The sequence below is a fragment of the Perca flavescens genome, chromosome 7, assembly GCF_004354835.1.
Source record: "Perca flavescens isolate YP-PL-M2 chromosome 7, PFLA_1.0, whole genome shotgun sequence".
NCBI classification, from domain to species: Eukaryota; Metazoa; Chordata; class Actinopteri; order Perciformes; family Percidae; genus Perca; species Perca flavescens.
The window spans coordinates 7,115,468-7,135,397 of record NC_041337.1 but is presented as its reverse complement, the minus strand read 5'-3'; the positions used below and the strand labels follow the sequence as shown (position 1 = coordinate 7,135,397).

Sequence of the window (19,930 nt, the reverse complement as noted above, 5' to 3'; positions counted from 1 at the left end):
AAAAAAGTACAATATTACTACCTCTGAGATATAGTGGGATAAAAGTAGGCTATGAAGTAGCATGCAAAGTACAAGTAGCTCTAATTTGTAGGCTACCATTAGGCTACAGTCATCACATGCCTCTTTCGAGGACAACCTTCTGGATCTTGTGCAAAAAGTACATTCATAGTAGTGATATAGTTTGATTTATTATAGTGCAACCATTACATTCATATGTGAAGTGTTTACATTTATCCCAGTGCATCACAAACTCGTATTCTAGTGCAAATTTACATTGGATTCATTTATTTTACTTATTTGATTATTGAACCTGTGCTGTCAGCGGTATGTATGCTTAAGTTGTTTTGGTTTTTGAAGATGTTTTTCCTGTGTCTTTAGCTGCACTGATCAGGAGAGGTGCTCCTAATTACATTGTATTCTGTACAATGACAATATAGGCCTTCTATTCTACTTGAGTAAATGCACTTAGCTGCATTATCATTGACAAGCATTGACTCCACCTCCCCCCACACTACACTTACACTAACCTTCATCCTGGACTATACATCTGGCCATTGCACAAAGTAGGCTATATATATATTTTTTGCATTCTGCACCCAACCTATTCAGTCTCCTTTTTCTCATGCTAAATATTTTGTAATTATTTCTGTATGTATTGTTTATTTCTTATTAATGTTTAATATGTTTGCTTTGCATGCAGCCACCAATCACCGAGGCAAATTTCACGAAAGTAAAACTGACTGTGGCAATAAACCCTTTTCTGATTCTGATTAGCTAACAAAAGCAGCAGTGACCGTTGGTTCCTGAGAGCTAATGCTAACTAGCTGTGTATCCAAATTAAACTATCGTTGAGTTTTTGCACCAAGTGTGAGCAAAGCGGCAGCCCGTTGTGGTGTTGTTGAGGACAGCTGTGGGCAGGCCACGGATCAGAGATCAGAGATCAGGATCACTGAAGCACAATGAAAGAAGCAGGAAGTATTTTCCCTTCTGTCCGTCTTCCGGCTGCACATGACTGTCAGCTGGTTTGCGTCACGTGAGCATAGCGTTGCGGAAAAAAGGAAAGATGGCAGGCTCAAGGAGCTCGAGTAGAGTGCCAGTAATGGCTGTTATTGGCCTTTTCTTCGCCCTTTTTGCCAAACGGAGCTCCGCTGCTCAAGTGCCACTTCTAATGTGGTCCAGTGACGGGTAATAAGCCATTTTATTATTATGTATTTGTCAGGTAAGACTCACTGTAACTGTCACGGCTGTTCGTCATGCTAACGCTAACACTTGTTGCTAACTGAGTTTCTACTTGTATCCAGATGAGACTATAGCTTGTCGGATCTCGGCTAGCTAGCTGAAATTCATAGTTTTAAGTCTAACAACGATAAATGTTTGTTTTGACTCGTTGTTCTCAGTTCAGTTGGTACAACGAACAAAAAACACAAGTATCTCAAAACAGTGTATACATCCATAGTTAATGTCTCACAATTGAATGCGTTTATTTATTTAAATGACCCAGTGATGAAGTGAGTTAGCCTCTGGGATCGAAATGGATTAAACCCCTTTTCTAATGGTCTGTAATTGCTCTCAGATATGTTTATCAGCATGCTCGTGTCATGTGCTTTTTAATATTTTGCACTCTTCACACTTTGTATCGCAACTGCTGCACAGCAATTTGTACGGGGTCGTCCCTGTGTTTCCTGGGTCCTCATTGTAAGAGATTGGCGAGGGCTGTATTCGCACATCACATTGCAAAAGCAGGAAAGGGAGATGGATGTTTCAAATACAGTTTAAGTGGTACAAATCCAGTCCGCCACATAGGTTTCCAGAAGTATAATGTCAGTGGGCTGTAGCTGGCAGACTTCAACGTACCTAGGGGGGAAAAAAAAGCATTGCTGAGAACATAAAACCCCATTGAAAGGTCTGCTTAACGAGTCGTATTCAGGGCATATTGAGCTGGGGAACATAGAACGTACATGCACTTCTCAATTTCTCCCAGGATAAATAAAGTTTAATCTTACACTGTGACATGAATAGTTAGTATTCTTGTAGTGTCATAAATGGAACTGAGAGCCACCTGTAAACTAAAGTGACTCAAACACATTTACACTACAGGAGCTGATTTCATAGGTCGCACAGTTCCCTAATCTATGGAGCAGACAGACAACAGACGGGCTGCTCGTATGGAAGGAAAATCTGAAAGTGTACTGTATTGTAAGGGCAAATATCAGAGATGAAATGGATTTAGATCTTGGTAGAAGCATGCTTATTGGCTCACTGACGCTGATGAGATTTGCTTTCTGTGTATTGAAATGTGGTATTGAATGACAAAGCATTTGATACTAAGAAGGCAATTTGGTTGGTGCCTGAAAAAAATTTGGTACCAAGCTCTAGTTATTGTAAGTCTGATAACGAATTAAATACGACAACTCAGTTTCAGTGTGATCTGTTATATTGACACCATTCACTTGATGTCTTGGCTTAAACAGAAATTGCATTTCGGAGGGCAGTGCTGAACTGTTTGAGTGTATTTAAGTTAAATGTTATGAGTGAGTGATGGCATTTTGCAAGACAACTGAATTGATTTGAAGTGATGATTGTACTTTTAATGTTCTGACAACTGTATAAGATATCACAATTTGTCTTCGTCTTTCCTGCATGTTCAGTTTACCACCACTGGCATCACCTGCAGCTGGTCACATCACGTCCAATGAACAGCTGAGTGCCTACCTCACCTCTGCCTTTGGCTCTGGCCCCCACACTGTGCTGCTGTTCCTGCAGGACAAGGTCAGTCCCTGACCAGAGACACTCCACAGCAAACAAGCTTACAGTCACTAAACAGATTGGAGCTAAGGGTGAAGAGTGTTGAGGAGAAGGACTCCGCTTGTACAGATTTGAATCAAATAATTTATTTATTTTTGCACAGAAGATGACGGGGGCAGAAAATAATTGTACCCATCCCATTTCCCCGCTCACCACACGTTCTCACATCGCTTAGGGAAGACAGACTAAGGTAGCACCTAAAACAGCAGCTTGGACTGATTTGTATAGATTTCACTTAGGGCAGCACAATTGCCATCATTATTGAAACTGCATTATGGACTAGTGCTATATTCAAATCGCAGGGGCAAAATATGTGTCAAAATACCATTCTGAATTAAATATAATTGCGGTGCTGCAGAGATGTCCCGACCTTAAAGTAATATTATACAGACTTAAGAAAAAAATCGTTATTTGGTACAGGTCCTTGCAAAAGGAATCCCTTCCAAGTTACTCATATCCCAATTGCAATATCAATCCAAATAATCGCAATAAGAGATGTTCCTCCTATCGTGCAGCCCTCATTTTTACTGTTCATCTATTAGAAAGATAGCCCTTGGATATGCAGTTGTGTAAAACAGGGTCGTAATGAGTCATGTGCAGTTTGCACTGTGACTCTTTGTAACCGTCTTCTCACTCTGGTGTGACAATGAGCTTTGGCATTACTTCCCCTTTGGCAGTTCCTCTTCAACAGATCGTTAGGGTCTGTTCTCTGTGGTGGATCCTCATTGTTGTGACTGATTTAACGGGACTGATTTATCTTCTAGTTGTTTTGTGTTTGCACATTTTTCCACTTCTCTGCTCATGTAAATTCAACTGTGATCTTTTTATTGTCCCCGTTGGTGTTCAGTTAAGCAAAGATGACTTCACAGTCTATGGCGGAGTGTTTGGAAACAAGCAGGACAGTGCCTTTCAGAACCTTGAGGTAGGTTTTTATGCACAAGTCCTAAATGAAGATGATTTTGTCTGATTGATAATACTGATCATTCTTTCCACTCACTCCTCTTCAGGCTGCAATGCAGTCTTCCTCCTCGTCAGTGACGCTCCCTGCTTTAGAGTGGTCGGACTCCTCTGCCGTCCTGGCTCTGCTGCAAGAGAAGCTCGCTGTCGCGCCTCTGCTCGTCGATGCCGACACTCTGTCACATCTCACCGTCAACACATCTGCCAGCAATCTGCTGCTCATCAATCTTCCCTATTGTACTGGGTGGGTGAGACTTGTGTTCTGCAGCGTATCAGTCTGTGGAAGTACAGGTTTTTTGTGTGACAATTGTGAACGAATAAAAATGTGAAAATAAACATGTTTACTGTTTTTATAGCTTGGACAAGTCTTGCAAGAAAGTCCTACATGACAATGGTAAGTTTTTACTGTTAAGGAACTTCTTGGTGTAAAGTGATCAGCATTTTAGCCACTCTAAATTAATTATATATATATATATATATATATATATATATATATATATATATATATATATATATATATATATATTTTATTATATATATATATATATATATATATATATATATATATATATATATTTATTATTATTATATATATATATAATTAATTTTTTCCGTACATGTGCAATGTGTAACTCAAGTATATTTTGCTTTCAACAGATGAAATTATTGGGAAAGTTCTGAGCATCATGAAAGACAAAAATGTCCCATACACTGCGATATACACAGGACTCCAGCCATCACGAGTAAGATATTCTAATCAGCACATCATGTACCAGAATTGAATTGTACAATACATTAATGTAATAATGAATTAATTTCTATCCTTGCCCAACATCAAAAAGTCAAACCGGCATGTCATACGAAGACACGAAGCATTCTATTATTTACTTTGATTACTTATCTCCGCAGGTGATATCAGAGACATCTTTTTCTAGCCAGCCTGCGGGGCGCTCCCTGCTCCAAGCGGCCGTTCCCGATGTCAAAGCGCCCATCATGTTTAATGGAACCGGCAGTGGCCCTTGCATAATGCTTTGGGCTCAGAATCTCAGCGTCAGCCTGTCAAGCACTTCAGAGTGGACAGACCTTGCTGCACAAACACCTTCCCTGACAGGATCTCTGTGCAACAGCAGCAACTCACTGTGAGATATCCAGCATGTTAGCCTTTTTTTCTGTTAATTCAAGAGAATGTCAGTTTTTTTTGGGGGTGTTATTTAAAGGAAAGCACTCATTTTAAATGTGTTCTTCTTTTCTCACTTTAGGCTTGTCCTCCGCTATGAAAACTTTACACTAAGGTAAGGCAATCATTTAATTTAAAGGAGAAGTTGGACATTTTGGGAAGTATTTTTTTTTTTTTTTTTTTTTTTTAAGTGCTCATATTATGCTTTTTGGCTTTTCCCCTTTCCTTTATTGTGTTTACATATATTTTTTTGTGCACATTATAGGTTTACAAAGTGAAAAGTCCAGCCTTTACTTCAGAGACAAACGTGCGTCACTTTGTAAGACACGTTATAATGCTCGCCTAGCATGGCACTCCCTCCTACTCTGCAACTGACTAGCTAGCTGTACTTACTGCGCAACTCCCAACAAAGATCGTACGGAAGTGCGATGCCTCACCCTGTAGCTAAAACAGAGAGCTCAACACACAGGGTGAAAAGAGGAGCTTTTTGTGTTTTCTGAAAATTATACCACATAAATAGCCTAGAAATCTAGACGCACCCTAGCGGAAGCAAATTGAATTTTCAGCCAGGGGGGTCTAGGCACTCTCCGTTGGCTTGCGAGCTGGAAAAACCAAACTCTGGTCAGGCCAATCACATCGTGTATAGAGTCGGTGGGCGGGGCTTATGGCTGCTGCCGCTGGGAACAGCGGTCTTCTGGAAGACTTGGAGTTAAAATTTTCTTTGAGAAAAGAACAAAAAACGGCACAAAAGTCATTCTTTAAAGGAAAATGTGTTCGGAGTTTTGCCGACCGGATACGGCAAAAGTTTAATCTATCAACTAGCTTCGATACCTTACTCGTTGCTCTGCCTGGTTGTATCGCTAGTGCAGAGGGAATTTGAAAGACAACTGTTTATCCCGCCCCTCGGGTTGACCCAACATCTTGATGTGGGTCTGGCTTGTCAGGCTACCACATAAACCTATTCTGGTACAACCTCTAAATACAATTATGAACCTGAAAATGAGCATAATATGAGCACTTTAAGTTTGATAAATACCTCTCTTTTATCTGTCTGTTAAATATGTTGCTACAGCAAGCAGCCGGTTAGCTTAGCTTAGCACAGACACTGGAAACAATTACTCTATCTCTGTCCGAAGGTGACAAAATCCTCCTCCCCCTCTAAAGCTCACTAATCAACAGGTTATATCTCGTGTGTTTAATCGGTTCAACAACAGAAGTGTAAAAACTGTGATTCTTGGCCGAGCGCAGTGACTTCTGCAGGCAACCAGCAGAGACTCCTCTGCGCCTGGCCAAGAAATAGACCCACACACCTTAACCCCAATAAAAACCACTGGCTTACACTACTCTTCAGAGATTAAACAAACCACATAAAACGTGTTAGTGAGTGAGTTTTAGAGGTGCTCGCAGGTAGATTTTGTTACCATTGGACAGAGCCAGATCCAGTCTTTATGCTTAGCTAAGCTAACCGACTGCTGATTGTAGCTTCATATTTAAGGGCCGATAAGAGTGGTATCGATCTTCTAATGTAACTCTGGGAAAGACCAGCAAATAAGTCTAAATTCTTTAAAGCGATAGTATAACAACTATTTTATATTGATGGATGTCAGTTACATTCAAGCTATTGCCAGATGAGTTGATACAAAGCTATTCAAGCCTATGAGCGCCACAAAACTCTCTCTGGATTTCTCAGTATGGATATGTTTACTAAATGCTGTAGTCCGGCGACTTTCACACGCAGCAGCTCGAGTGACACGTTTTTACGTCACCGATGAGATTTATTGGATAGTAAAGCTGAGCTATGAAAGGGGAGAGATAGGGGGGGAAGGACATGCAGGAAAACCGTCACAGGTCGGACTCGAACCCTGGACCTTGTGCGTCGAGGAATAAACCGCTGCATGTGTGCGCCGGCTTTACCAACTGAGCTAACTGGCCATGTGTCCTCCTTAATTTGACTGGATAAACCCTACTAGCAACTGCTTGGAGGTGGGGTGGGGGTGGTGCACGATCACTGAAGGCTTGCGTCATGTGGACGCGCCGACAGTTGTCATTACTTAGAATTCCCCATGGGGGCGACAGAAACTACTCACTATCACTTTAATCACTTGTTTAAAGCCACTGAAAACTCAGCTTAAAAATCTTAAGTATTTCTCTGGTATGGTAAATATTACTGACTAAAAAGCATCATCCTTAGGTAATATTTATTAAGAGTTTAACACTCAAAATCTCAGCTAATCTGTTTCATCATGTTTTTAGGGCATTTAATGTTATGTCAGCCCCTGTAAATTGCAGACCATATTCTTCAGCATAATTCACATTTAGACTACTTATTTCTTATATTAAATGTTAAATTAGTTGTGTATACATTTGCCAGGGTTAGTGCAATGTAAAGCTGTGTGTCTCAGTCTTTTTTGATACTATGACTTGGTCATAAACAAAAGGATTCAAACAGGCACCATAAACAATTACAGAAAAGTGCAATGATTGATGCGCATGTACAATGCAGTAAAATACCAATAGTAACCATTTGTCACTATTCTAGCATTTTACAGTCTTTTACATTGACATGCTGTCCTTGAAATACTCAGCAACAATCTTCTGTTGATCTCCAGGTTTGCCATGACTCAGCGGTTCTTTCCTGTGTCTGGACGGAACTGGTTCACCCTGGACACTGTGCAGCTGGAGGCAAGCGGCCTAACCGCGTCTTTCATTGGGAGCCGCAACATCTACGCCCCCGCAGAGTATTCTTTCCACTGCCAGTCCGTCACTAGCTTCCGAGATACTCTGCTAGTGCCAAACAACACAAACCAGAACACCACGCAGTGGAGGCTCAATTTTGTCGACTTCCAGGTACGACTTATTGCCGCTGCATTTTAAATCCTGCCACTCAATATTCCTGCAGCGTTTTTAATCATCACGTGTGTCTTCCTGTTCATCCCTGCATTTTCCAATGCAGATTCAGGGCTTCGGTTTGTCCAACGGAACAGATTTCTCCTATGCCAGTGACTGTGCAGGCTTCTTCACCCCAGGGATTTGGATGGGACTGGTGACCTCTCTGCTCATGCTGCTAATTTTCGTGTACGGCCTGCACATGATCATGCAGCTGAACACCATGGATCGATTCGACGACCCCAAAGGTCCATCGATTTCAGTGCCTCAGACAGAATGAAGCGCTTTATGACACACACACAGACACACACACACAGACACACACACGCTCCTCAGTCCTTCAGTGCCTGCTAGGAGAGTCCCTCCCTGTCTTGTAGCTTGTGTGAGTTTGGGCCATTCTCTTTGAAGATATTTGTCCGGCAGATAGACTTTCCCTCTGATAACCTCTCCTGTAGATTTCTCTCCTAAATCCTTCCACAACTGTCTTTGGGATACTGTTGTCTTGCAAGGCGCATTCCATTTCATCTCTCCCCATTTGCAAGTGCCAAAGTGGATGCACCTTTTTATACGAGTTGGTTTTGAGTGCATGTGCTAAGAGATGTTTTTGTGCCACTGTTGGCCGTACACAGTGGCTATTTTCAGTGAAATAATTAGCAATAATTTCTCGTAACCAGAGAATGTCTTCTGTGCCATAATGAATGTGATTGCTGGATGCTGTAGGACCGTTTCAGACCTCAGTTCTTACTTTTTTTTTTTCTCAACTCAACTGTAATTTAATGACTACTGCTTATGCAAGATGTGCCTGTGTATAAATAATAGATGGCTGTCTGTGACTGTTTTGGAATTGCCTTAGAAAAATATGCTAATACTAAAAATGGGATTAGTTCTGTTCTCACTCTTACAGACTATCCAACTCAAGTGCCACCACTTAAATCCAATATTTTCTTGACAAGTTATTTATTCATATAAAAAAAAAACCTTTAAAGTTTACTCCTTGCTTCAGGTGCATTCATTTAATAACAGTGCCTCAGTTCTGCTTTTTAATGTGCAATTGCCATGACATGTAATGTACATTGTCTTGTAATTGAAAATAAAGATGTCTATAAATTATGATTTAAAAATTGTGTTTAAAGTTGTTTTGAATGGTTAACTTTGTATAAGGTTCCTTGACGCCAACAAGGAACAGCCGTACCAACTCGGTTGCCATAGTTACATCAAGTCAAAACACGACGACGTCATGGCAGGTGGAGCCTGAGCTAACTGGTTGCGAGACTCTTTATTTTTTTTGGTGCAGTTTTCGCAGTTTCTTGCCCACAAGTTTGTTTCCGAAAATGTCAGCAGCTCCTGTTCAGAGAGTATTTTTTGGCACCTCTCAGGAGAGGAAACTCTTTCCCCTCCACCATGCACCAGACCGGCTGGGAAACCAAATGGCACGACAGCCAGCGCCAAACCTCGGCCCTAGCAGCTATGACAACCATGAGGTTCGTGTCTGCCACACATCCTTTTTTCAGAATAATTTGTCCTTGTCACTTATTTAGAAACGAAAGTCAATGGGTTTCACCATAGACAGTATATAAAGGGTTTCACACAAATACTAGCTAGCTAGCTAGCTAGCTATATAGCTAAGGTCGTTTGCTTTATGATGATGCTTTATGATGATGCGTGTAGCCTGGGGAGCAGTGTTGGGAACGTTACTTTAAAAAAGTAATTAGGTATAGTTACTCACTACTTGTTCAAAAAAGTAACTGAGTTAGTAACTGAATTACTCTAAAATAAAAGTAACTAGTTACCAGGGAAAGTAACTATTTGCGTTACTTTAAAAAAATAAAAAGTTGCTATATGTCAAAGAATTTGGATTTTTTTTTTAGCAGTTTTCACAAGTCAGTTGAAATGAGTAGAACAGACAGGTGTTTAACGTACATAACTTTCGATATTTATTGCACGTTGATAGACAGCAAGAGATTTATCCTGCACTTCAAGTATTATCTTTGTAAGAAAAGTAAACAGTGACACCATATAAACTTATATGACACATATACTTTTAACACCTGCCTGTCATACGGTTGACTTCAGCCTGTGTCATAGGTTTTTGTTGTGAGGCAGAAAGATCTAGCTTTTGCTGCTTGGAGGACTTTGCTCCGAGTCCTTGCTAGTGGATGGCGAGCTATTATCTTTGGTGGAGGTATCGCTGGTTTCGGCCACTAGCTTTGTAGATGCGTGTGTCGTTGTGAGATGCTTCATTAAAGAGTTGCTTATAACGGATGTTGACAAAGTCTTCGCTCCTGAACATAATGTACACATGCACGTTCTTGCCTTTGACCACAATTAATTTGAAGTAGTGCATAGCTCCACCTTGAAAATGGCAACTTTTCATCGGATTGCTCCCGACTCGCCATCTCTGCCTAATCTGTTTAGCTGTTGTGTGTGTGGCGCGTGTGCTGGCATGTGTGTAAAAACACTGGCTCTGATTGGCTACCATGAAACACGACTCTGCCTTAGCCAATCATAAACGCTTACCTCGTTATTAACCCACCTCCTCAGTAGCTGTTAGCAAGGGATGCGTTCGGATTTCACAGTTTATTCAATCAATGCATAGTAACGCACCGCATTTAACGTCCAGTAACGTTAACGGCGTTGTAACGACGGGAAAAGTAATTAGTTAGATTACCCCGTTACTGAAAAAATAACGCCGTTACCTAACGCCGTTCTTTTAAACGGCGTTATTCCAAACACTGCTGGGGAGAAATCGCCACTTTGGGGGGTAACGTTAACCGTTACAAGCTATGGGTAGACTACAAGTATCAAATTGTTGCCCCCTAACTTTATAGAGTCCGACTTATTTTTTTTGTTGTCACTAATAGACAGACATTTCCAGCGCAACGGTGAACGCAAGTTAGCGGTCTCTCAAAACTCTCCATTCGGTCTATATGGTATGTCACTAAATATGTCTGTAGGCCTAGCGATGTCATAAACAGTTATAATAGCTACTTCTTAATATAGAAAATATATTTTAAATCATATTCATAAAAATTATTATTATTACGTTTGGTGTCATACTATACTATGTTTTTTTTTATGACATAGGCTATTACCATGACTTTTTTCAAGACATTTTTATGACCTATTATGGCAAGTCATTAAACAGCCATGTAATAAAAAAATGTCCTGTGTGGCCCTCAATCATATGCTGGCTCCCTAAAATGGCACCCAGTCATTATATATATTATATATATATAGTCGTTATTGTATGTAAGTCATATAGTTGGCAAAAGTCATAAAAAAACTCAAAATAGTCATAGTATAGTATGTCGAAAAAAGTCATAGTATGTCTGAAGAAGTCAGTATAATATGTTGAAAAAAAGGCACAAAAACTCATAGTATAGTTGTCAAAAAACGTAATAGTATAGTATGTTGAAAAAAAGTCATAGTATAGTATGTTGAAAAATGTAATAGTATAGTATATTGAAAAAGTCACAAAAAATAGTATTGTATTTTGATAAAAGATATGGTATAGCATACAGTAAAAAGTCATAATATAGCATATTGCAAGAACTTGCAAATTGTCATTGTATAGTATCTCAAAAAAGACATAGCACTGTATAGTATGTTGAAAAAGTCACAAAAAAATCATAGTATAGTATGTCATAAAAAGTCATAGTATAGTATGTCGAAAAAAAGTCATAGTATTGTATGTCAAAAAAAATTATAAAAAAGCCATAGTATAGTATGTTGAAAAAAGCCATACAAAAGTCATGGTATACGTCGAAAATAGTTGTAATATAGTAGATTGAAAAAGTAAAAAAATGTCATAGTATAGAATGTCAAAAAAGTCATAGCAATGTTGAAAAACTGTTAGTATATTATGTCGAAAAAAGTCATTAAAAGCCATGGTAAAGTATGTTGAAAAAAGTGATAAAAAAGCCATAGTATTGTATGTCCAAAAAAGTCATAGTATAGTATGTCCAAAAAGTGATAAAAAAGCCATAGTATAGTATGTCCAAAAAGTGATAAAAAAGCCATAGTATAGTATGTCCAAAAAAGTCATAGTATTTTATGTCCAAAAAAGTTATAGTATAGCATATCAAAAAAAGTGACAAAAAAGCCATGGTAAAGTATGTCCAAAAAGTGATAAAAAAAAACCCATAGTATAGTATGTCGAAAAAAAGTCATTAAAAAGCCATAGTATAGTATGTCCTAAAAAGTAATTAAAAAGTCATAGTATAGTATGTCCAAAAAAGTCATAGTATTGTATGTCAAGAAAAGTCATGTTATAGCATGTCCAAAAAAAAGTGATGTTCCTTAGCTGTTGATTGGTTGGGGGGCGGGAAAACACCGCAGCAGTTCGTCGGTGCATCTCATGTCGCGACTCTCTCGTTATCCAGCCACCTCGGCTCTGGGGAGAAGACGAGGAGAAAGCCAACGCATAAAGCGTATACCGGAACGGTTACGTTTTGCATAGATTTATGTAATACCCCTACTAATCGGATGAGAGATAAAATTGCAGCCGCTGTTAATTAGGAATTACAGTGCAGTGTGTTTAGCCGCCAAGCCACGCCGCCACTAGCATGCATGAACTTCAGAAACGTTAGCTCAGATGCTAATCATCGGCTAGTTTTGTAGCTTTGGAGAAGACGACAGAGAACCAGGTAGCGCACTGAGTCCCCAGGTAAAGCCCAGCTGCATTTCTGGCGACGTGGTAGGGTAGGGTAGAAGAGAGTCTCTTTTTACCGGACTGTTCAAGGAGTGTTTACCATTGACCCGTGGTCTCCGCCATTGTCTAGTAGGCTACGAGGTAACCTGAACATCAGCGGGGTGAGTAACCCATACAATCGCGGCCACATTCATCGGACAACTTTTTCTGTGGCCCAACCATAGACTGTGATATTATACATTCTATGGGCCCAACGCACGCCTGCTACGAACAGGCCTTATTTTGTTTAAAGGTATAGTGGAGGATTTTCTTTTTCCGGGTGCATCATCAAGACTATTGGTCCTCCTAGTTGTCAATCATTCTGGTGATATGTTAACGTAAAGCCGTTGTGCGTGCACGTCCCTAGCTTTCAGGTTTATATCGGTGTGTACGTGTGGTGAGCTTGAGCTACGGTTTCAGCCATTCATTGAAGCTTTTGGAAGAATATTTCACACGCTGGCGTGCGCTAAAAGCACAGGTTGGGCTTCCCACTGATGCCTCAGTCGTGAAGTTTCTACTCCACAGGTAAAGTTTGGCATGCTATTTGGAGAAATCCATTTAAAATCACTGCTAGTAAAAGTTGATGTAAGCTATTATTAGCGATGCTAGCCCTGGCACAAGTCACGCACCGCGCACACACGGTAAACATCTCAATTTGTGAAAAAGTGCAAATCTTCTTTTGGAAAGTAGGCTTGTATGAGCCATGCCGACAGCAACTTGTAAACCGTGCACTCTCGTGCACACGTTTAATAGGCGTTCCCTCTCGGGAGCAGGCAGAGTGTTGCGCATGTGCATTTTTTCAAAAAGTACAGAGGGCGGTTCTTTTCTAAAATTCGGGGAAATCCTCCACAATACCTTTTAAAGTGTGGGCCCACTTACATCTTGTGCATTTACATATTGTGATTGTTGTTTTGAGTGACATAACTTTAGGTGAGGGTGTTTAAAGTGCCGTTATTATACAATTCCCGGTATACTTTAGCATTGCCATAGAGGGCAATAGGTCAAAAACTGCAACTGCTGCATTTGTTTTGGTGAAATTTGCCTGAGATTGGTAATTTGGGAGTTAGACTACTTTTTATTTTATTCCCATTGTCATTTCTGAGACCTATTTCGGTTTAATGTTTTAATTTAGAAATGGTGTAGTAAAGTCTATTTTGTAAAGGTATATTGTTTATATGGGTGTAATGGTGTAGTGCAGGTGAAATCATCCACACATTTACAGGGAGTGTTTTATCCTCATGCAAGTAGACAGTCACACACTCAACACATTTCTGACATGCATTATAGAGAGCATTCACATTGAGTGTACGTAAACAATCTGGGCGCTGTCCACAAGACCTGTAGGGCAGAATTGTGTTACAATTGTATGTCAGAAAAAGTCATAGTACTGTAAAGTATGTTGGAAAAAAGTTCAATCAGTTCAATAATGGCTCTTGGATAAAAGCTGTCCTTCAGTCTGTAGGTGGGAGCTTTGAGTGCTCTGCAGCGCCTCCCAGTGGGTAACAGACAGAACAGGTGATAGCAGGGGTGGGTCTTATCTGCCAGGATGTTGTTAGGTCTGAGGAGGCAGCGGGTCCTGAAGGTGTCCTCCAGAGAGGGCAGGGTGAGACTTTTCCGGTCGCCCTCTGTACAATTCCCATACCAGGAAGTCAGACAGTATGTTCAAATGCTCTCAGTGAAGCAGGGATAAAAGGCTCTGAGCAGTTCTGCAGACAGTGTGTTCTTTGCCAGCGTCCGTAAGAAGTAGAGCCGCTGTCGAGCCTAGTGTAGTATCATATGTAGTATGAACAAAAGTCACGAGTAGTGTGTTGGAAAAAGTCATTTTATAGTTTGTTAGAAAAAAGTAATTATAGTATGTTGGAAAAAGTCATAGTATAGTACGGCGAAAAAAAGTCATAGTATAGTATGCCGAGTCATATATACATACCTGCAAACTCAGAAGGGCTGAAAAAGGTGACCGTTTTACAAAAAACAACCACTAAAAGGGTATTTTACAATAACTTTGAATGCAGCATGGGGCTGGCGAAGCGAGTTTAAAGTGAACACAACATCTGTGTTGTTTTTCAGCAGCTGCAGACTGTTGTACGTTCCTCTCCAGTGAAATACAGACACACTTTTACACCGTTTAGCTGTCAGCATTTTAACGGTGTTTACTCCAGCTGCTAGCTAACGTTACCTGCTGTCGAGTGTAGTGTTAACTAGCGTGACATGCGGCGATGTTTAGGTTGACTCTAAGGTCCGTTTTCGGAGCATCAGAGAGAAGAGCAGGCATTTCAGTGGCACCTAAATAAGGCACCGAAATCAGTGTTGCTATTCTGTCCGGTAGATAATGGTCGTTAAGGCACCGGGCACCGTATTAGCAGCACCGGGTCCGGTGCTAATACCCAGCTAATAAAAACGGCGATTTTAGCCGAAAAGTGACTAGTTTGCAGGTATGTATATAGTATAGTATGGCGAAAAAAAGTCATAGTACAGCATGTCAAAAAAGCCACAAATTCATAGTATAGTATGTCATGGTACTGGATAGTACCACAGTACTTTTGGTACTGTATAGTATGTCAAAAGTCATAAAAAAAATCAGTGTATGTCGAAAAAAAGTTTAAAAAAAGTACATTATATCATAGTACTGTATAGTATGTCGAAAAAAAAGTCATATAGGCTACTATTTCTAAAGTCAAAGTGTAGTATGTTGGAAAAAAATAAAAGTATACTATGTCGAAAAAAAGGTCAGTTGAAAAGTCAGTCATCGTAAAGTATGTCAAAAATAGTCTAGTATACATTGAAAAAGTCGCAAAAAAGTCATAGTATAGTATGTCGAAAAGGTATAGTGTGGATTGTCGAAAAAGTAAATAGTGTAGTATGTCGAAAAAAGTCATAGTACTTAGTATGTTGAAAAAAGTAAATAATAGTTTAGTATGTCAAAAAAAATCATAGTATACATTGAACAAAGTTGCAAAAAGTCATGATACTGTACAATATATCAAAAGTCAGAGTATGTTGAAAAAAGTCATAGTACGGTATAGTATGTTGAAAAAAGTCACAGTATACATTAGAAGTCCCACAAAGTCCATAGTATGTTGAAAAAAGTCATACTATAGCATGTTGAAAGAGTCATAAAAAAGGTCATAGTGTAGTATGTTCAAAATAGTAATAGTGTTGGAAAAATGCCATATGCCCGTGTCATATGCTGGCTCCTAAAATGGCACCCAGTCCTCAGAACTCTGAGGACCCCTGATGTAGGCCTTTTGTTTTAAAATGCTTCAGGTCAGTTTAACTGTTAACTTTAAATTGAAAATGGTCTTTCCCCCCCCCTCAATGCTAAATTGGTGCTTACAACCCTGTATGTTGTGTGTTATGTTGTATGATTTATAACTAAAAGAGGTCTTCATTTCCCTTGTAGTTTGGCACCATACTCTATGACTTACAGAGGACACCAGGGAGTAAGAAAGGATATGGTCTGTCTGCCAGGACTGCAGCACGCTTCCCGCCCTGTAGCAAGGTACCTTCAACTTCAATGATGGGGAATTCCACTGATTTGAAATATGGAGCTCAGTTTATTTTTCTACTCATCCTGTGAAACTGCTGTATAATATCGTCTTAAGAGCGCTTTCCAGAGCTTGGTTATCCCAGCTTTGATTTTTTTTTTTAAATATAATTTAAAAAAATTACAAACTGATGGTGTGAGGTTAGAAGAAGTTCGCATTGAAAGATGCTATTATCTTGCATCACGGGAATTTTGTTTGGTTTTTGGAGCTTGACCCATGAAAGGGAATAAATCAGTGGTGGAGGAAGTACAGTATTCAGATAATTTACTTAAGTAACAGTACTAAGTTAAGTGTTTGCCTACTTAAGTAAAGTATGTCAGTTTTATTAGGAAAATCTATGTATCAAAAGTACTCAATGCAGAAAAATGTCCCCCTGAGAACAGTCAGGGTGACATTTTTTCATTTTTCTATTTTTATTTATTTTATTGTATTATATTATTAGATCTAGATTAGGCTTTTACTGTTGTAGTTGGTTGAGGTGGAGCTCATTTTTAAATGTTTTGTATATAATGGCAAATGATTTTGATTATAGATCAATCTTCCTTAAAGTGACGCCTTCCCAATGTTTGTTTTGACCATCCAACAGTATATTCAAAATGATTACAAACAATTGACTAATCATTTCAGCTGTACTTGTTTTTACTGTTGGATAGTTTAATTTGCAACAAAGCATATTTTAGAAGCTCTTTATTTGTAAAGTATAAATGTACTAAGTTTCATTCTAAGATCAGAACATAACCACTACTGCTTTGATTTGACCGTTATTTATTTTTTAAGTCTGCCTCTTGTGAGGTGCAGTGCTAAATGGCATGTAAATAACATGTCAAGTTTAATTTAATTAGTTACAATTTCTATCCCCAGACAGCGACCCCTTCCCCACAGCAGTACCAGCAGGATCAAAGCCGGTCCAGAGCCCCCCCTCCTGGCAAAACACCTTTCAACTCAACCACAGAGAGGTTCAGAAGCATGTCACGTACAGCGGAGGACAGCCCAGGGTGAGACAGACAGAGAGACACAGCTCCAGTGTTAACAGTGGTGAACAGAGCTGACACGTGGTCATTTTGTGATACAGGCCCGGGACCTACTCTCACGATGCAGTGACAAACAGGAAAGTGAGCTGGCCCATGTGCTTCGGGAACCCCGACTGGTCCAGGCTGCCCCAGACGCAGAAGAAGTCACTCCGGGTGAAGGTAAGATTTGAACTCACACGGACTGAAAGCGGCAGCCGCTTCTTACATGCAAACCCATTTGTTTTATTTATTCATTCAGCTGAAGAAGTAGGAGAATTTTCTCAACCCATCAAGGAACCCTTTAGTTTATCTGAAACATTTAAATTCTCAACCACCAAGTTTGTGACAAATTGTAATCTGGATAGTAACTATAGCTGTCTGACAAATGTAGTCGGGAATGAGTAGAAGTACAACGTTGCATAAAATGGGAATACTCAAGTAAAGTACCTCAAATTTGTAATGAAGAGTGCTTGAGTGAACCCACCACTTTCTATACAGAAATAAGTACCGTATTTTCCGGACTATAAGTTTTTCCTACTTTGGCTGGTCCTGCGACTTATATATCAAAATATATAGAATTTAACATGTTTTTACATGTTAATTCATACTAAAAACATTACCGTCTACAGCCGCGAGAGGGCGCTCTAGGCTTGTGACAACTAGAACGCTCCTCCTAAAGACAACTGAGAAAGAAAAGAGATAACAAACTGCAGGTAGTAAAATATGCAGCCGAAAACGGTAATCGAGCAGCAGAAAGAGTTTGAAATGAGGGAGACTGGCGAAAAGGTGACTCTTACTGCAATGAAGAAAACAAAGAAAGCTAATCGGCTAATCGTGGGCTGAAAGCAAGACGGCCAGAGCTGGAGGAACGAGTCGGGAGGGGCTCGTTCACGGTGCAGTTACGTCTCCACGCCTTTTAATGCCTCCATGCTCCACGCCCTGGTAGCTAGTTGTTCTGGGTGCTATTATATAGTTCAATAACTGTTAATGTTACGTTAACATACCGGACACCTACCGTATTCAGCGTATTGTTCTGTGTGCTATTGTGTAGTTGAATAACTCTTGTATTTATATTCTAAATAAATGCGACTTATAGTTCGGTGCGACTTATAGTCCAAAAAATACGGTAGTATCAATCTTCTCATCTGCGTCTTGTCATGAACACCAATAAAGTGTTGCCCAAAATGTTATTTGGTAAAGTAGTTAACGTTGCACTATTTGGTTGGATGCATTCCTAATGTAAAGCAACACATCTAATTCTCTTTTGTTTTCCTTCAGCTAAACAAAGAAAATGAGTTCCTGAAGCACAGAAGCAAGGTGGCCTACCTGAGTTTGTACTACTAAAAAGCTGACGGATGAAATCCCACCGGGATACTGACGTAAAAAATGGTCCCTTTTGTCAAATTATTTTCCTCAATTTTTACCTGGACTTGGAAGAAAAGTTGGATATCTCAAGAGTAAAACAAAAACAAGTAATTTATCTTTATTCACAAAATGACTGTGATTTCACCATGTTTTTACCAAGTTAGTGCTTGCTGAAAAGTAACGAAAAAAAAAAAGTTGTCTCTTCAAAAGAAGTCTGTCAATGTACAAAATACAAACAGCAGCGCTGGTCCCGGATGCTTCCACGCCGTGCCTCTCTCCTCTCTGGGGAGGGAATCGCTGCACTGCTGAAAGCACCAACCACTGTGGCAAGTGTGTGTCTGTTGGCTCATAGTGGTTTCATTTCTTCCTCCTCACTTTGGGTTTCTTGACCGGCCGAAGGTACGGGTTGTCAATCACGTTGTCCTCGCTGGCCTTTGCGGAGGGAACGACGCCGCTGGGAGGAAGCATGGAGTTCTCTTTGTCACCTCCTGGATCATCCTGAGTGGGGGGAAAAAGATGCATTAAGTGACTGAGCAATCATTGAACACTACATACTTGCACATCACATTTAAAGGAATGATTTGACATGCATTTATTTGTTGTTCTTCAAGATTGATACAACTCTCGTGGCTGTGGGTTGAGTATAGAGCGAGCCAGCAGGCTTAGCGTGGCTTAGCATACAGCCTGTAAACGGGGAAACAGTTAGCCTGGCTCTGTCTGAAGGAATAACTACATCTGCATATCAGTGACTTCAATAAGTGAGACATATGTGTTTTTTAGATAGCTATATATATATATATCCTTGTCAAGAGCCAGGCTAGCCGTTTCCCTGTTTCCAGTCTGTATGCTAAGATAAGCTACTCGTGGCTCTAGCACATTCAAATAGATAATGAAGTGGTATCAATCATCTCCTCTAACTCTCAGCAATAAAGTGAACAAGCTTATTTCACAAAATGGCTATTGCTTTAAATTGTTTTAGAAAAGGCAAATTGGATTCTTTAAACTCAGATTTGTGTCACACCTACACCTTTAATGTTATGTAGGGCTTCCTGGTGCACTACTTATTTTGGATTTGGAAACTTGCGTGTTTAATATACAAAAGCCCTGTTATGAACATCTTCAGTGGTTTTGAGTTCCAGGAATATTTACTAAAACCAGTTCCTGGGAAACTTACCTGCAGGAAGACAGGATTTTTTTTTTTTTTTTCAAGAATTTGTCACATCTGTGTTCATGTACTAAAACAAAGATGCCTTCTCCAAACCTCATTGATGCTATTGAAGTTCAAACTTAAAATGCTGTTATTAATAAAACTGGATCAACCTTCTCTTAATCCGAGAGGGATATTCTTTCTCTGCCACTTCAACCAGTAATAACCTCAGGTCAGCACTAACATGATCATACACTGTACATTTACAAATACAGTGGCTTGCATAACCCATGTTAAAGTTGACTAAAAAGAGTAATAAAAATCCATCTTTTGGAAACTGATTTTAAT

General features: G+C 39.7%; 3 protein-coding genes across 6 annotated transcripts in view; 2 read left to right on the top strand and 1 right to left on the bottom strand.

Annotated features, from left to right (window-relative positions):
- The first annotated feature begins 917 nt into the window (after window positions 1–917).
- Window positions 918–8,938, top strand: LOC114558393 (V-type proton ATPase subunit S1). The gene is made up of 10 exons (XM_028582369.1): window positions 918–1,185; window positions 2,649–2,769; window positions 3,653–3,727; window positions 3,813–4,006; window positions 4,119–4,156; window positions 4,420–4,505; window positions 4,672–4,901; window positions 5,022–5,054; window positions 7,549–7,786; window positions 7,893–8,938. Exons 1-10 carry the CDS (start codon window positions 1,064–1,066, stop codon window positions 8,103–8,105), a joined length of 1,350 nt encoding a protein of 449 aa, XP_028438170.1. The 5' UTR covers window positions 918–1,063; the 3' UTR covers window positions 8,106–8,938.
- Window positions 8,939–9,028: 90 nt separating this feature from the next.
- On the top strand, window positions 9,029–19,765 carry LOC114558395 (protein pitchfork). Of its 3 annotated transcripts, none has more exons than XM_028582372.1 (5): window positions 9,029–9,306; window positions 15,916–16,014; window positions 16,922–17,055; window positions 17,133–17,250; window positions 18,349–19,765. In XM_028582372.1, exons 1-5 carry the CDS (start codon window positions 9,157–9,159, stop codon window positions 18,412–18,414), a joined length of 567 nt encoding a protein of 188 aa, XP_028438173.1. In that variant the 5' UTR covers window positions 9,029–9,156; the 3' UTR covers window positions 18,415–19,765. The 3 variants fall into 3 exon arrangements, 1 of the variants encoding a protein (XP_028438173.1); XR_003692956.1 differs by lacking the exon at window positions 9,029–9,306 and adding an exon at window positions 12,151–12,637; XR_003692957.1 differs by lacking the exon at window positions 9,029–9,306 and adding an exon at window positions 13,003–13,040.
- Window positions 18,529–19,930, bottom strand: part of taf8 (TAF8 RNA polymerase II, TATA box binding protein (TBP)-associated factor) — a 17,999-nt gene continuing 16,597 nt past the window's right edge. For both annotated transcript variants that reach the window (XM_028582371.1, XM_028582370.1), the window contains exon 8: window positions 18,529–18,933. In XM_028582371.1, the coding sequence (XP_028438172.1) occupies window positions 18,793–18,933 (141 nt within the window). In that variant the 3' untranslated portion in view covers window positions 18,529–18,792. The remainder of the gene's footprint in view (window positions 18,934–19,930) is intronic.

Coding starts and splice junctions, on each gene's coding strand:
- LOC114558395 (XM_028582372.1), top strand. CDS start 9,157: ATGTCAGCAGCTCCTGTTCAGAGAGTATTTTTTGGCACCTCTCAGGAG. Junction 16,015..16,921: donor GCTTCCCGCCCTGTAGCAAG/GTACCTTCAACT, acceptor TTCTATCCCCAG/ACAGCGACCCCTTCCCCACA. Junction 17,251..18,348: donor AGAAGTCACTCCGGGTGAAG/GTAAGATTTGAA, acceptor GTTTTCCTTCAG/CTAAACAAAGAAAATGAGTT.
- LOC114558393 (XM_028582369.1), top strand. CDS start 1,064: ATGGCAGGCTCAAGGAGCTCGAGTAGAGTGCCAGTAATGGCTGTTATT. Junction 2,770..3,652: donor TGCTGTTCCTGCAGGACAAG/GTCAGTCCCTGA, acceptor GTTGGTGTTCAG/TTAAGCAAAGATGACTTCAC. Junction 5,055..7,548: donor TATGAAAACTTTACACTAAG/GTAAGGCAATCA, acceptor GTTGATCTCCAG/GTTTGCCATGACTCAGCGGT.